Consider the following 12,572-nt stretch of genomic DNA (forward strand, 5'->3'; position numbering starts at 1 on the left):
CCAGGTACAGGATGCAGGGGGAGTAACAGCGGGACAATGTTCAGGGTTTGGAGGCAGTGCCAAGTGATTAATTAACTCCGTAGGTGTGGGGAGGGGCAGGGAAGTCATGGAAGGCTTCCAAGAGAAGGTTCTTAAAGGCCAGTTCCGAGTCCATCAGGCAGGAAAGAGGGGAGGACATTCCCAGAAGAGAGAAGAGATGACACAGAGGTGCCGCGGAGTCGGACAGTATGGCGTGTTCTGGGAATTCCAAGCAGTGCGCTGCTGCCCAGCCTCAAGTACTTGGGGGAATGGAAAGAGGTTAAATACTGTGTAGACAGAGATGACGTTTGTGACTTGTGGAGTCGCCCAACCTCAAATCCCCATGAGCTGACCAGGGTTGACACAGACAGCTGTGAAGGCAAGCATAGTGTGTTTGATCAGTCCTTCTTCCGACCTTCTATTACCATGGATACAATGCAAAAGTCAGCAGACGTACACAGATTTAAGATAAAATGCATCTTTTTCTCTTGAGGTCCATTTCCATTTCAGTGATTCTACATTTTACGTTTTGACTGTTGACACGAAATAAAAATTTACCTTGTTAACCACAGGAGAACGAGCACAAGCAGGACCTTTTGTTTACTTATTTATTTATTTTTTTTTTTAAAGGAACTGATTGTTCTTTTCCTGATGGACATTAACCATATTTCTCTTTAGCTGGGACAACTCTTTGTTACATTACTGAACTGCCCTTTCTGTAGTACTCTGTGGATTAAAGGAAAGGTCGTAGATAACCTTGTGTCTTACTGAAATGAAATATGTTCTCAATAGTAAATAGCTGTTGACTGGCCGAGTCTATCAGATACTACGTTTAGGGAACATGATATAAGAAATGTATAGTTTTATGAGTTTATTATGAACTCTGCTAAATCTGTCACATTTGACAAATTCTTTGTTTACAAATGACTGTGATCTCTTAACACTCATTTGTATGAATTTACCATATTTTTCATTTAGCTCTGTAAAAAGAATGAGAACTGCTAGTGACTATTAGGGAGGAGTATTCTCTTTGAACAGTATAGCGCTTGGTATGTGGTAGAGTGGTACTAATTATGTTTGTTGAGTCAAAGAGGGAATTATTAATAGCTTCTAATCAAGGCTTTTGATTCTTCAGCAACTGGAGAAGTGTTGTCCAAAAGAGAGATGGTTTAAGTCACGTATGTAATATGTTTTATATTTTTGAGTCTTGACATTTATGAAAGTAAAAAGAAACAGTTGAAATTAATTTTGATATATTTTGTTTAACCCAACATGTCAAAACATTAGCATTTCAACATGTAATCAATATAACATTTATTAAAGAGATCTCTTGCACTCTTTCTTTCCTAAGTCTGTAAAAATCTGGTATACATTTTGTACTTACTGCACATCTCAATTCAGGTGATGAATTTTCATCAGAAATACTTGAGCTACATTTAGATTTCAGAATATTTAGTTGAGGGGTACCTGGGTGGCTCAATCAATTAAATGTCTGCCTCTTGGTTTTCGCTGCTGTAGTGATCTCAAGGTTGTGAGACTAAGATCGAGCCCTGCATGGGGCTCTGTGCTTAGCACGGCTTTGGCTTGAAGATTTTCTCCTCCTGCCCCTCCCCACTCTCATGCATGCTCGCTCTCCCTCTCTCTGCCTCTTTCTAAAATAAATAAAATCTAAAAAAAAAAAAATGTCCTTGAAAGGTTCGTGTATCCAAGTTTTTTTCTAACAATTTAAAATTCCCCAATCACCGAATCCAGTATCAGTTTTTAAAGTATTTAAAGTTAATTCAAAATAAAATGACATGTCAAGAGCTCAGTAGCCCCACGTGGCTGCTACCTACTGCATAGGGTTGTGTAGTTTTAGAAAACTGCACTCTGTAGCGCCGCTGATGGACAATGTTCTTTTAACACATTTCAGGAGAGGTTTAGAATCTTGCGATCTTTATTTTTCTCTTATTTTCTCAGTACTTTCAATGTTTTTCTGAAGCCTTTGGTACCCTAATACCTGAAGATAGAAACCTCTGAATTAAACATGCCACGTTTGGTTAATAATCCTAAAGAAAATTACTCAGAACCTTAAAATACTTCTTTAGTCATGTCTTCACTGTCACAGGAACAAGGAGCTATACGGAGAGCACAAGGACATGTTGCCCATGAGCATCCTCGTTGCTAAGAACTATAGCTAAATAAATTGTAATCCATTCACACCACTGCCTCCTGCCAAGTTAAGGGGAGGAGAATCGGTGCACACCTTCAATGACTCAATGACTTTTTTCTAACCTATGTCAAGTGAATTTTCATTGTATACCAAGCCTCAAGTTGTAGGCGCGAGTGAGGATTATTTGAATGCCGTTTGTGGGGGATGACATTGTTTCTTGACATTTTCGGTAGCCAGCATCTGGACTTGAGTTATCCACCCAATAAGACTCCCTTTGTATGTAGTGCCACTGTTTTAAAACTTTATGGGTTGATCTTGAAAATCAGTATCCCTTCCTATTACTACATGATTTTCAGCAAGTTTCAATATACGAGGCCAGTGGGGCAAACCCAGTGAAGGGATTGCCCATGACTTTTAACAGACACTTGAAAGCCTTGCAAGCCACTGTGCCAGAAATCCTGGGCTCTCCTTTGAGCTCTGTCTCTAATGACGATTACACCTTACAGGTATAAAGAATCTCATGGATGTGGACCTGTGGGTGCGGTAACTGGTGCATGATTGAACAGTACCACTACCATGCATTCCAATTATCTTCTTCTGCGCACCATCAATCCAGCGCGACTGTGATCCTGAATAAGTCAGGTGCATGGGACTTTAACAGGGAAATACGTATCTGCCTGGGTTAATACAAGGATAAAGATGGGATCCTATGTGAATGGGCACCAAAAAGCAAAATCCAAGGTACTGGCTGAAGGAAAGATTCATACCCCAGTGGAGTTGAGCACTGCTTCATGGATCCTTGTTTTTTCCGACGCTGACCCAGGATGTTTTAACACTGGATACTCCAGAGGATGCAACAGTCAGTGGTCCCGTTGACACCGCAGCAGCAGCAGCCCCTATAGGCGGCATTGGCTGTCTCTGAGCAAAGAAGGACAGGCTTCTGTCCTGGACACTTCAGTCCACCTTGGTGATTCAGGATCTCCGCAGAGGGACGGTGAGAGCTTGGCATTCCCAGCTGTACACCATAATTCAGGATGCAGCCTTGCAGTTCTAAAGTCTGCATTTTGTTTGAGGAGTGGGGGAAGAAAGCCCAAGGGATCTTGTGATTTTTATTTGCCTTGTGAAATTGAGAAGTGTTTACAAGATAAACTGCTAAAGAAACAAATACCTAGATGGTGTTCAAGAAGTGACTGTTTACCCGATGAGAATTCCCCCACCCCTCCCCAGAGTATCTTTGCATTTGCTATTTTAGGACTTTCGGAACATGTTTTAAGGGTCAAGTGTTAAATTTTCAGAAACAACCTTTAATGAGTCAGGATAAAAACCAGCTGGCACAGGGATTCTTCAAATGGATGATCTTCAGGAGAGAGGAGGACTTTCCCATCATCTTAAGATTCCCACTGGAGGCTTATGAAAGAAGCTCAAAAATTGGATCTACCTCCTTCTATCATTGCTCCTTTTATCTTCCTGCCCACCCATGAAAGGAAGGGAAAAAGAAATACTGGAAAGAATAGAGAGATGATAAGGTTTTTGTCCTAGAGGCTGAACGTGCAAAACCTAAGCTCCCAGATAAGACAGAAAGAAGTAGCATTGCTTTTAAAAGGGCTATTGGGCCCTGACCGTGCCTTATACCGGGAGGTCTAAAGGATATTTAAGTGGCAGGTGGGCGGGCGGGCGAGGAAGCCACCTGGAGGAGGTAGGACTGGGCCGGAATCAAAGACGGCTCTCCACCCTCCCCGAACCAGCTCTCCTAAGTGACACTTCCTTGTGTCCCAGGAAGTGACGATCAGTCAGTGTAGACGTTGGGACTCCCGGTCTCAGCCGCTCCGGGGGTGCTGCGGTGGGCGCCGGGCGATCTCTTCTGCCGCCCCATTCCCAAGGAGGCGGCGCCTCGTGGGCACCTCGGCGAGCTGCCGCGCCCGAGCCCTCTGCACCCCGGCGGGGCTGCCGGCGCGTCCACGGGCTTTTGTGCCGTTTGCCCAACTATTAGGGCGACCCTGACCCCGCGGCTCCCTGGAGAAGGGGACTGAGAAGGGGCTCTGGGGAGGACAGGAATTGAGCAAGCCTGGGCACGGGGGCGGGGGAGCCGAATTTAAGCCTGGGAAACGTCCCGAGACGGGGACGGGCGGCGGGGGATCGCACCCATTCTTGCCGAGGAGACGGACAAAAGGGGGCCACTTAATTGCACCAGCGCCCTCTCCCCTCGCCCGGCAAAACCCAAACACGAATACAAATAAAAGGCACCCGAGGCTCTCAGACGCCCGTACTCCGCGGGTGGGGCGAGAAACAAAAATAAACAGCGGGGCGGGCGGGCGAGAGCGCGCGCGAGGAGGGGGAGGAGCGGCCCCGCATCCCTAATGAGGGAATGAATGGAGAGGCCCCCTCGGCTGGCGCCCGCCCACCCGGCGGCGGCCGCCAAGTGCCTCTGGGCGCTGCGTGCCGCGCCCGCCGCTCCGCGCGCTGCCGGCTCGGGCCGCTGCTCCGGCTGAGGCGCGGCGGCGGCGGCGGCGGCGAGCGCGCCGAGCAGCCGGGACGGGCGCGCCGGGAGCCGGGGCGCCGCCGCCGCTGGGCCCCGGGCGCGTGGCTGCGGCTCGGCCGGGCGGCGCCGCACACCTGAGGCGGGGCGCGGGGCGCGGCGCGGACGGCGCTGTCAGGGCCGCGGCTCCCGGGCCCGAGCCGCGCTCGCCGGGACGAGCCGGGCAGTGATTTGCGGGGCGAGCTCACCTTCAGCCATGGCCCGGGCAGCCTAGCGGGGCCCGGCCGCCGCCGCCCCCCACACCCCGCCCCGGCTCCCCTTCCCCGCCTTCCCCCCCACCCCCACCCCTCCCCTCGGCGCCGCATCCCGCCGGCCTCGCCGCCCGGCCCGCGCCGGGCAACCGCCCTCGCCCGGAGCCCGCCCTCGCTCCTGCCCGCGTCCCCCGCCGGCGCCGCCGCGGGAAGCGGCTCCCCCTCCCCTTCCTCCGCGTCCTCCTCCCCCTCGCCCCGCCGGGGCCGCTTGTTGCACCGCCCCGCGGCCTGCGGGAGCCGCTCGGCCCGGCCCGGCCCCGCGCCCGCACCCCCTTCCGCTCGCCCCCGGGCCCGCACCCCAGCCCGGCCGGCGAGACCCCGGCCCGACCCCGCCGCCCGCACAAAATGTCGGCCCGGACGCCATTGCCGACGGTGAACGAGCGGGACACGGAGAACGTGAGTAACCCGAGCCTCCCGCGGGAGCGGCGGGGGCGAGACCCTGGGCCGACCCCCGCTTCGCCCTCCGCCGGGCCGCCGCCCCCCTCCCCTCGATCCCCCGAGCGGCCGCCGCGGCTCGGTCTCCACCTGGAGCCGGCGAGCCCCTCGCCCGCCGCTCAGCCCCCTTTTTCATTGCAGCCCCATTTCGCCGCTTTCCCCCGCAGGGCGAGGGCGGGGGCTGTACGGGGAGCCCTGTCCTCGGGGTGGTCCCCCCGGGGAGGGTGGGCGCACGGAGGGCGGGGAGGCAGCGGCCAGGGCAGAGTGGGCATCCCCGAGTGCTGTCTCTGGCCCTCGGCATGCCGTGTCCCCACCCGGGCGGCCGCGGGCGAGCCGGCGACTACCTCCGCTTCCCCCCTCGCTCCTCTGGCCCTTTCAGCCCTCTGCACCCCCACCCCCCTGCATGGCCCCATGACTTGGCTTTTTGTGACACCGCGTCCCATTTTGGGTCGTGGGCACCGCAGGGGGAAGGTGGGAATGGAGGGGGCAGTGGTAGTAGAGATGGATGTGTGTGTGTGTGTGTGTGTGTGTGTGCGCGTGTGTGTGTGCGCGCGTGTGTGGGGACGAGTTCCTGCCGCCCAGAGACTCCTCGGGAGGGATGAGCGCGAGAATTCCCCGGACGGCCTCGGTGGCCCTGGGGTTACGGCAAAACGTTGAAAAGCCGGAGGAAGCCGGCGGCTGTTCGTCCTCTGCCTGGAGTCAGTGGTGATCGTGCAGGGCAGGTTTTACTTTAAATCTCTCTCCTCCTTCTTGGAGTGTCACACGGTGCATTTCTTTGAAGGAAGGATTTTCTGTGTCTTTGACCAAATTGCCCTCAGGAGTTTTTATCTGGATGCGGATGTCCCTGGTGTTTAAACTCTTGAAAACCAAAAGGACCTGATCAATTTGTATTCCCACCTTCTGAAAGAGTACAATGTGTGTGTGTGTGTGTGTGTGTGTGTGTGTGTGTGTGTGTGAGCTTCTTTGTGGAAATGGGTTTTGTTTTGGGTTTTTTCCCCTCTTTTTGTTTGTTTGTTTGTTTGTTTTGATTTTGTGGGTTTTTTTGTTTTTTTTTGTTTTTGTTTTTAACCTTCATGGCTTGTAAATAGGGCCTTGGCTGGTTTTCTGTCTGGCTTTTAAGGGGCTGAGGGTACCAAGTTTAGTGGGCTGCCCAGATCTCTCTGGGCAGTTGTCTAGGTGTTTAGTGAACTCAGATTCCAGTCTTGGAGTCCCAAGCCCTCGGTCCTAAGGATGGGAAAATAAAATATGAGCGCTTTGGTGTTCTTACACAAAAGGGATGAGGGAGAAGATAGGAGCTCACCTCTGAAGTGTTGGCGGCTGGAATAAACAGATTCTTTAATCTTGGGAGACCAGGGGAGCACAGAAACTTAATAGAATTACGTGAAAGGAGAAGAAATTCTAGTAAGAGACTATTGTTTGAAAAAGCTGAGAAGGTATTTCAGAGTGTGCTTTTGTCCTCCCTAGTATCGTGCACTGAACATGGTAAACAGTGTGAGGCTGCTGCTGGCAGAAATGAGAGTAACTTCATTTTGCGTTGTAACCGGCATTTTAAAAAAAACAGAATTGATGCATGATTTAATTGGGAGATTAAAGGAAGGTCAGGGGAAACGATGAAAAATTTGGTTAAAGGCGATCCTAAAGTCAAGTTCTGAAACTGAATGCTTCTAGCAGGAACTCTAAAAAGATTCCTGTCATTCAGTGTGTCATTTCAGTGAATGAAAAGTAAGACAGACGATGACCTCTGTTTTTATTAGCCACACGCTGTGTGTTAACCTAGAGTGGGTGGAAAAATACATTGTTTTTATTTTATTTTGGATTTTGAATAGTATAGCTCTCTCCATACTTGCATGAATAAGGTACTTTTCAAGGATATGAGATCATTATAGGAACATGCATCAAGGAATAGTACAAAATACAGCATCACATGTAAGACCCACCCACCCCCACCCCAGTGGATTTTTAAGCTAAGCAATAATCGTGTGATAAATGCTGTTGTACCTTCTGAAAATAATTATGCTGTATAAAGTCATTTGCTCTGGTCCCGAACATGTTATTTCAAAGTGACTTTTATGATCTTGTCCCCTGTCCTTGTGTTGAACCTGACTATTCCTTCATGTAGTCGACTTTATCCAATTCTAATTTTCTCCTAATTGCCTAACATCTCCCAATTTGTGGAAAATGTCTATTACACTGTGGCTGTTCATTTATCAGTAAATGTGCGCGCAGCTTTGGTTTTGAGCTGGTTGGGATACAGATGCATTATTTAAGATAAGGCCTCTCCCCTCAAGGAGCTTACAGGAAAAATGAATATAATCCCAAACAAATAGTGTACAGAAGAAAACTGTGTAAATAAGGCTAAATTGGTTTGTAAGTACTGTAGGCGTTTATCAAAGGGACCACCAGAGACGGCTGTTAAATCATTGTTGGTATTTCTCTCTATTCTCTGGTTAGTAGTAAATGTCATAATGCATTCTTATCTCCTATCAGTGAAATAAAGAACAAACCTGCTTGTTAGCTAATATATTGAAGCCAGTATGACAAGCAAAACGTACATTTGTTTGTAGTCGTTTTCAGTTAAAGTGACACATTTTTTTAAATAGCTGGGGAAATTTATATTCATATGACCATAAAGACTTCAAGTCCTTTGGAATATTAAGGAAATAACTAAAAACATTCTACCACTGCTAGAAATGTTTTAATTTAAACACATATGGCAATTTTAAAAACCATCCTTGTATTTTATTGTCATTTGCAGCTAATATGAAATTTTGTTTAGTCATATGTGAATGTATTTGGACTTTGTGTTCTTGGGAGTATGTAATATCTACCCTATATATGTGACTAGTGTGTGTTGAGGATAAATTAAGAAATTCAAAAGAGGAGTGTTAACAGCACTGATCTCCTATTACTACTATAGGTATATAGTAGAAAGAGAAGGAATTGCCTTTTTTTTGTTTTTTCCAGAACATTCTGTGTGCACTTTTTCAGGAGTTTTCTTAGATGAAGGATTTGTGCATTGATAGGCCTGAATTGGCCAAATACCCAGAACAACCAATGATGAACTTTTAATGCACTAAACACTTCATAGTGAAGTAGAGAGAGTAAAAAGGGGTGCCTGGGTGGCTCAGTCGGTTAAGCATCTGCCTGCAGCTCAGGTCATGACCCCAGGGTCCTGGGATCAAGTTTCACATCTGCTCCCTGCACAGGAGGGAGCCTGCTCCCCCTTCTTCTGCCTTCTCATGCACTCTTTCTCTGTCAAAACTAATAAAATCTTTTTTTTTTAAAGGGAAAGAAAAAGTAGGAAAGATATGTCACTGATCATTGAATTAATTTATGCAAAATGTGTTTGATTTTATGTTGTGTAGAGTCCAGAAAAAGAATGGGCATTTGAAATATTTTTTTTCTTCTCTTAAGTTATACTTGGAGAGTTCCAGCATGAATGTAGATAATATGGAACCATTACTCTTAGGTGCTTTGGAATGAAGCAAGAGAAATTGTTTTCCCGTGTTTTAGGAAAACTCTGATTATACTGATTTTTATGGATCCAAAATGCCCAGACTAGCCTTCTGTGGTGAATTTTAATTAGTATGAAGAAAAATGATTTGACTCCTTCTTGGGATGCTTTGGTTAAATTTATTTTGAATCTTTTAATAATAAAACTCTTGAAGGTGATTGTTTTGATAGATCCGAAACTCACTGTGATGACTATCCCAAGTGTTTAGTGTGTCTGTGATGACCATCAGTAGTCTGTCCTGTCGGAATCATTGTTAATGATGTGAAAAGGCAGGAGAGAAGCATGCCTTTGCTACGAGCTTTGGGTTGCTCACCCCCCAGTGCATGCCTCAGAGGTCACCGTACTTACCACACTGTGCTCTGATTGCTGACTTACTTTGGCCCCTTTATTCTGTATCCCCAGTACCCAGTGCAGTGACTGGTAATCAGTCATAGGTAAGACATCATGGCTGGAACATTCCCCTTTTGAGTTTTTTCATTTATCATCAAAATATCTTAGTGATACTGGGAAGGATAAGTATTGCATACTACAACAGAGGCATACGCCTTCGGAAAGTTAAGGGACCTGCCCAAGGTCGTAAGCTCTGACATCTTCCACTGTTGCTGTACTCGTGCTATTGCTTCTTGGAGGTGTTGTTTTGGTTTGTTCTGTTTTTGTCTTAGAAATTTGAAAAGAATATATGAAATGATATAAAATACATTATTAGAGTAAGAACGGGCTATGCTGTGCTCATCTCTATTTTGAACCTTTGCTGTTTTCACTGAGTGCCCTGCTCTTTCCCCCTTATCCCTGACTCATAAATCCTTTATGGTATGGCTCATCTTTCTAAGAAAAATTCTGAATTGGTTATAGCAAGGATTGCTCTCCGCGGTAGCTGAACAGCTGTCAATGTATAGTGCGCACTACTGGTCTCCAAAGTGAGCGTGCAGGACAGTCCATTGTGAGAAAAACATCTCTACCTTCTATTCCTGTCTGGCCAAAATGCTATTATGAATTCTTCTGCTGCTGCTGTTTTAAGCCCAGGTTGTTTACAATTAGACACATTGTGGATGGTGGAGGAGTAGGGGGACTCTAAGCTTGCCTCCTCCCTCGAATAAAGCTAGAATCAGCCACATGGTTTTCAGATTATTATTTTTTAACCATTTCTTCTTCCTTCTCAGACTTTCCTTTGGGGGTCACTTTCCATTTACCCAATGAACACCTTTGAAGTTCTTTTAATAAAGGATTGTTAATGATAAACTTTCTTCTTTAAATCTGAAATATATTTTCCCCTTATTATTCAGTGATAGTTTTGCTTAGTCTTCAATTCAGAATCAACAGTTACTTTCATTCATTGCTCTGAAGATAGTATCCCATGGTCTGCTGATTTCCATTGTTTCTGTTCAGAAGTCATCTGCCATTAAGTCGGTAATCTTTTCAGGATGCCTGGGTGGCTCAGTTGGTTATGCCTTTGCCTTCAGCTCTAGATCATGATTCCAGGGTCCTGGTATTGAGGCCCGTATTAGGCAAGGAGCTCAGTGAGGAGGCTGCTTCTTCCTCCGCCTGCAGCTCCCCTGGCTTGTGCTCTTTCACTCTCTCTGACAAATAAACCTTTAAATAAAAGTAGGTGATCTTTTCCATCTGTCTCTTCAAGATTGTCTGTTTTTTTTTTAAGTGTTAGACTGTCACTGCAGTGCATTTAGGTATGGATTTCTTTTTTTTTTTTTTCTTTTTCTGTCCCTTTCTTTCTTTCTTTTTTTAAGAGGAAAGGCAGGGGGAGGGAGAGAGAGAATCTTAAGCAGGCTCCAAACCCAGCACAGAGCCCATTGTGGGGCTCCATGCAGGGCTTGATCTCACAACCTTGAGATCATGACCTTAACTGAAATCAAAAGTTAGACTCTTAACCAACTGAGCTACCCAGGTACCCCTGTTTTTTTTTTTTTTTCCTTCCTGCTTCCTATGTTTGTGATTTCCTATCTTTCTTCAGTTCTAGATACTTACCAACTATTATCTTTTTGAAAATTGCCTTGTTTCTGCTTCCTTCAGAGGTTCATTAGGGGATTCTGATTTGATTATGTTAGACCATAGCCCTCCATGTGCTTTACTTTCTCATTCATTGTTTTCACAAGTTCATTTCCTCTCTATACTACAAGCTGCATGATTTGTTTGAATTTATCATCTGTGGATTTATATCTTTCATCAGTTCTACAATCAGTCATTCTCTCTTTAAATATTAATTTACCTCTGTTCTCTCTAGTGTTTCCAGTGCCCTGATTAGATATGTTAAGATTTCTCATTCTATCCTATATATATGTCTTGGACTCTCATTTCTTCCTCTATTTCATTGTTTCTCTGTACTTCAGTATATAGTATAATCTGCACTACAGTTATGGTATGTAATGTTTAGATTTATCTTTTAGTTGGCTAAATCTCTTCAGCTGTATTTAAATCACTGTTAATCCTTCTGTTAAGTTTATTTATATTGTCATAAAAAACACATAACAGGAAATCTGCTCTCTTAACAAAAAGAATTCTAAGTGCATAGGACATTATTGTTAATTGTCATTGGCACAATGTTGTGTAGCAAATCTATAGAACTTTTTCATCTTGCGTGACTAAAACTTTATACTATTGAATAGCCACTTCCCATTTTCCTATTTCTCCAGTCCCTGGCAACCACAATTCTACTCTTGGCTTTTTTATAAGTTTGACTATGTTACATCTCTCATTTAAGTGGAATCATGCAGTATCAGCCTTTCTATGATGAGCTAATTTCACTTAATGTAATGTCCTCAAGGTTTACCCATAATAAAGCATGACAGAATTTCCCCCTTTTTATGGCAGAAAAATACTCCAATGAATGTATATAATATATTTCTTTATCCATTCACCCGTTGACAGAATTTGAGATGTTTTCTTAACTTGACTGTTGTGAAAATGCTGCAATGAACATGGGATTGCAAAACTCTCTTTGAAGTTCTGATTTCAGTTCTTTTCAATAAATATCTGGAAGTGGATTGCCAGATTATATGTTCTATTTTCAATTTTTTGAGGGGCCATCATATTGTTTTCCATAATGGCTGCACCATTTTACATTCAAGCCAGCAGTGCACATAGGTTACAATCTCTCCACGTCCTTGTCAGCATTTATTATTGTCTGCTTTGCTTTTTGATAATAGCCATGCTAACTGGTGTGAAGTAATAATCTCATTGTGATTTTTGATTTGCCTTTCTCTGATAATTAGTGATGTTGAGCATCTTTTCATATGCCTGTAGACCATTTATGTGTCTTCTTTGGAGAAATGTCTATTCAAGTCCTTTGTCCATTAAAAATCAGGGTTGTAAGAATATTTTGGATATTAACCCCTTTTCAGATATATAGCGTGTAAGTATTTTCTTCCATTCTAGGGGTTCCCTTTTCACTGTGGGGATTGTTGTCTTTGCTGTGCAGAAGCTTTTTAGTTTCATGTAGTTCCACCTGTCTATTTCTTTTTTGCCTTGATTGCCTGTGTTTTTCATGGTATATTCAGGAAGTCATTGCCAAGATCAGTGTAATGAAGCTGTGCCCTATGTTTTCTTTAAAGAATTTTACAGTTTTAGGTGTTATATTGAAGTCTTCAATACATTTTGAATTCATTTTTGTATATGTTATAAGATAAAAGATCCAATTTCATTCTTCTGCATGTG

At 45.2% G+C, this 12,572-nt stretch overlaps 1 protein-coding gene across 6 annotated transcripts in view; it reads left to right on the forward strand.

Moving 5' to 3' along the window:
• Positions 1–5,027: 5,027 nt before the first annotated feature.
• The window catches only part of MARK1 (microtubule affinity regulating kinase 1), a 116,866-nt gene continuing 109,321 nt past the window's right edge, over positions 5,028–12,572 (forward strand). For 2 of the 6 annotated variants that reach the window (XM_045081170.1, XM_045081172.1), the window contains exon 1: positions 5,028–5,353. In XM_045081170.1, coding sequence (XP_044937105.1) covers positions 5,303–5,353 — 51 coding nt within the window. In that variant the 5' untranslated portion in view covers positions 5,028–5,302. The remainder of the gene's footprint in view (positions 5,354–12,572) is intronic. The other 4 variants (XM_045081167.1, XM_045081168.1, XM_045081169.1 and 1 more) reach the window with 3 other exon arrangements.

The sequence above is a fragment of the Mustela putorius genome, unplaced genomic scaffold, assembly GCF_011764305.1.
Source record: "Mustela putorius furo isolate JIRA1106 unplaced genomic scaffold, ASM1176430v1.1 tig00000508_pilon_pilon_pilon, whole genome shotgun sequence".
Taxonomy (NCBI): Eukaryota; Metazoa; Chordata; class Mammalia; order Carnivora; family Mustelidae; genus Mustela; species Mustela putorius.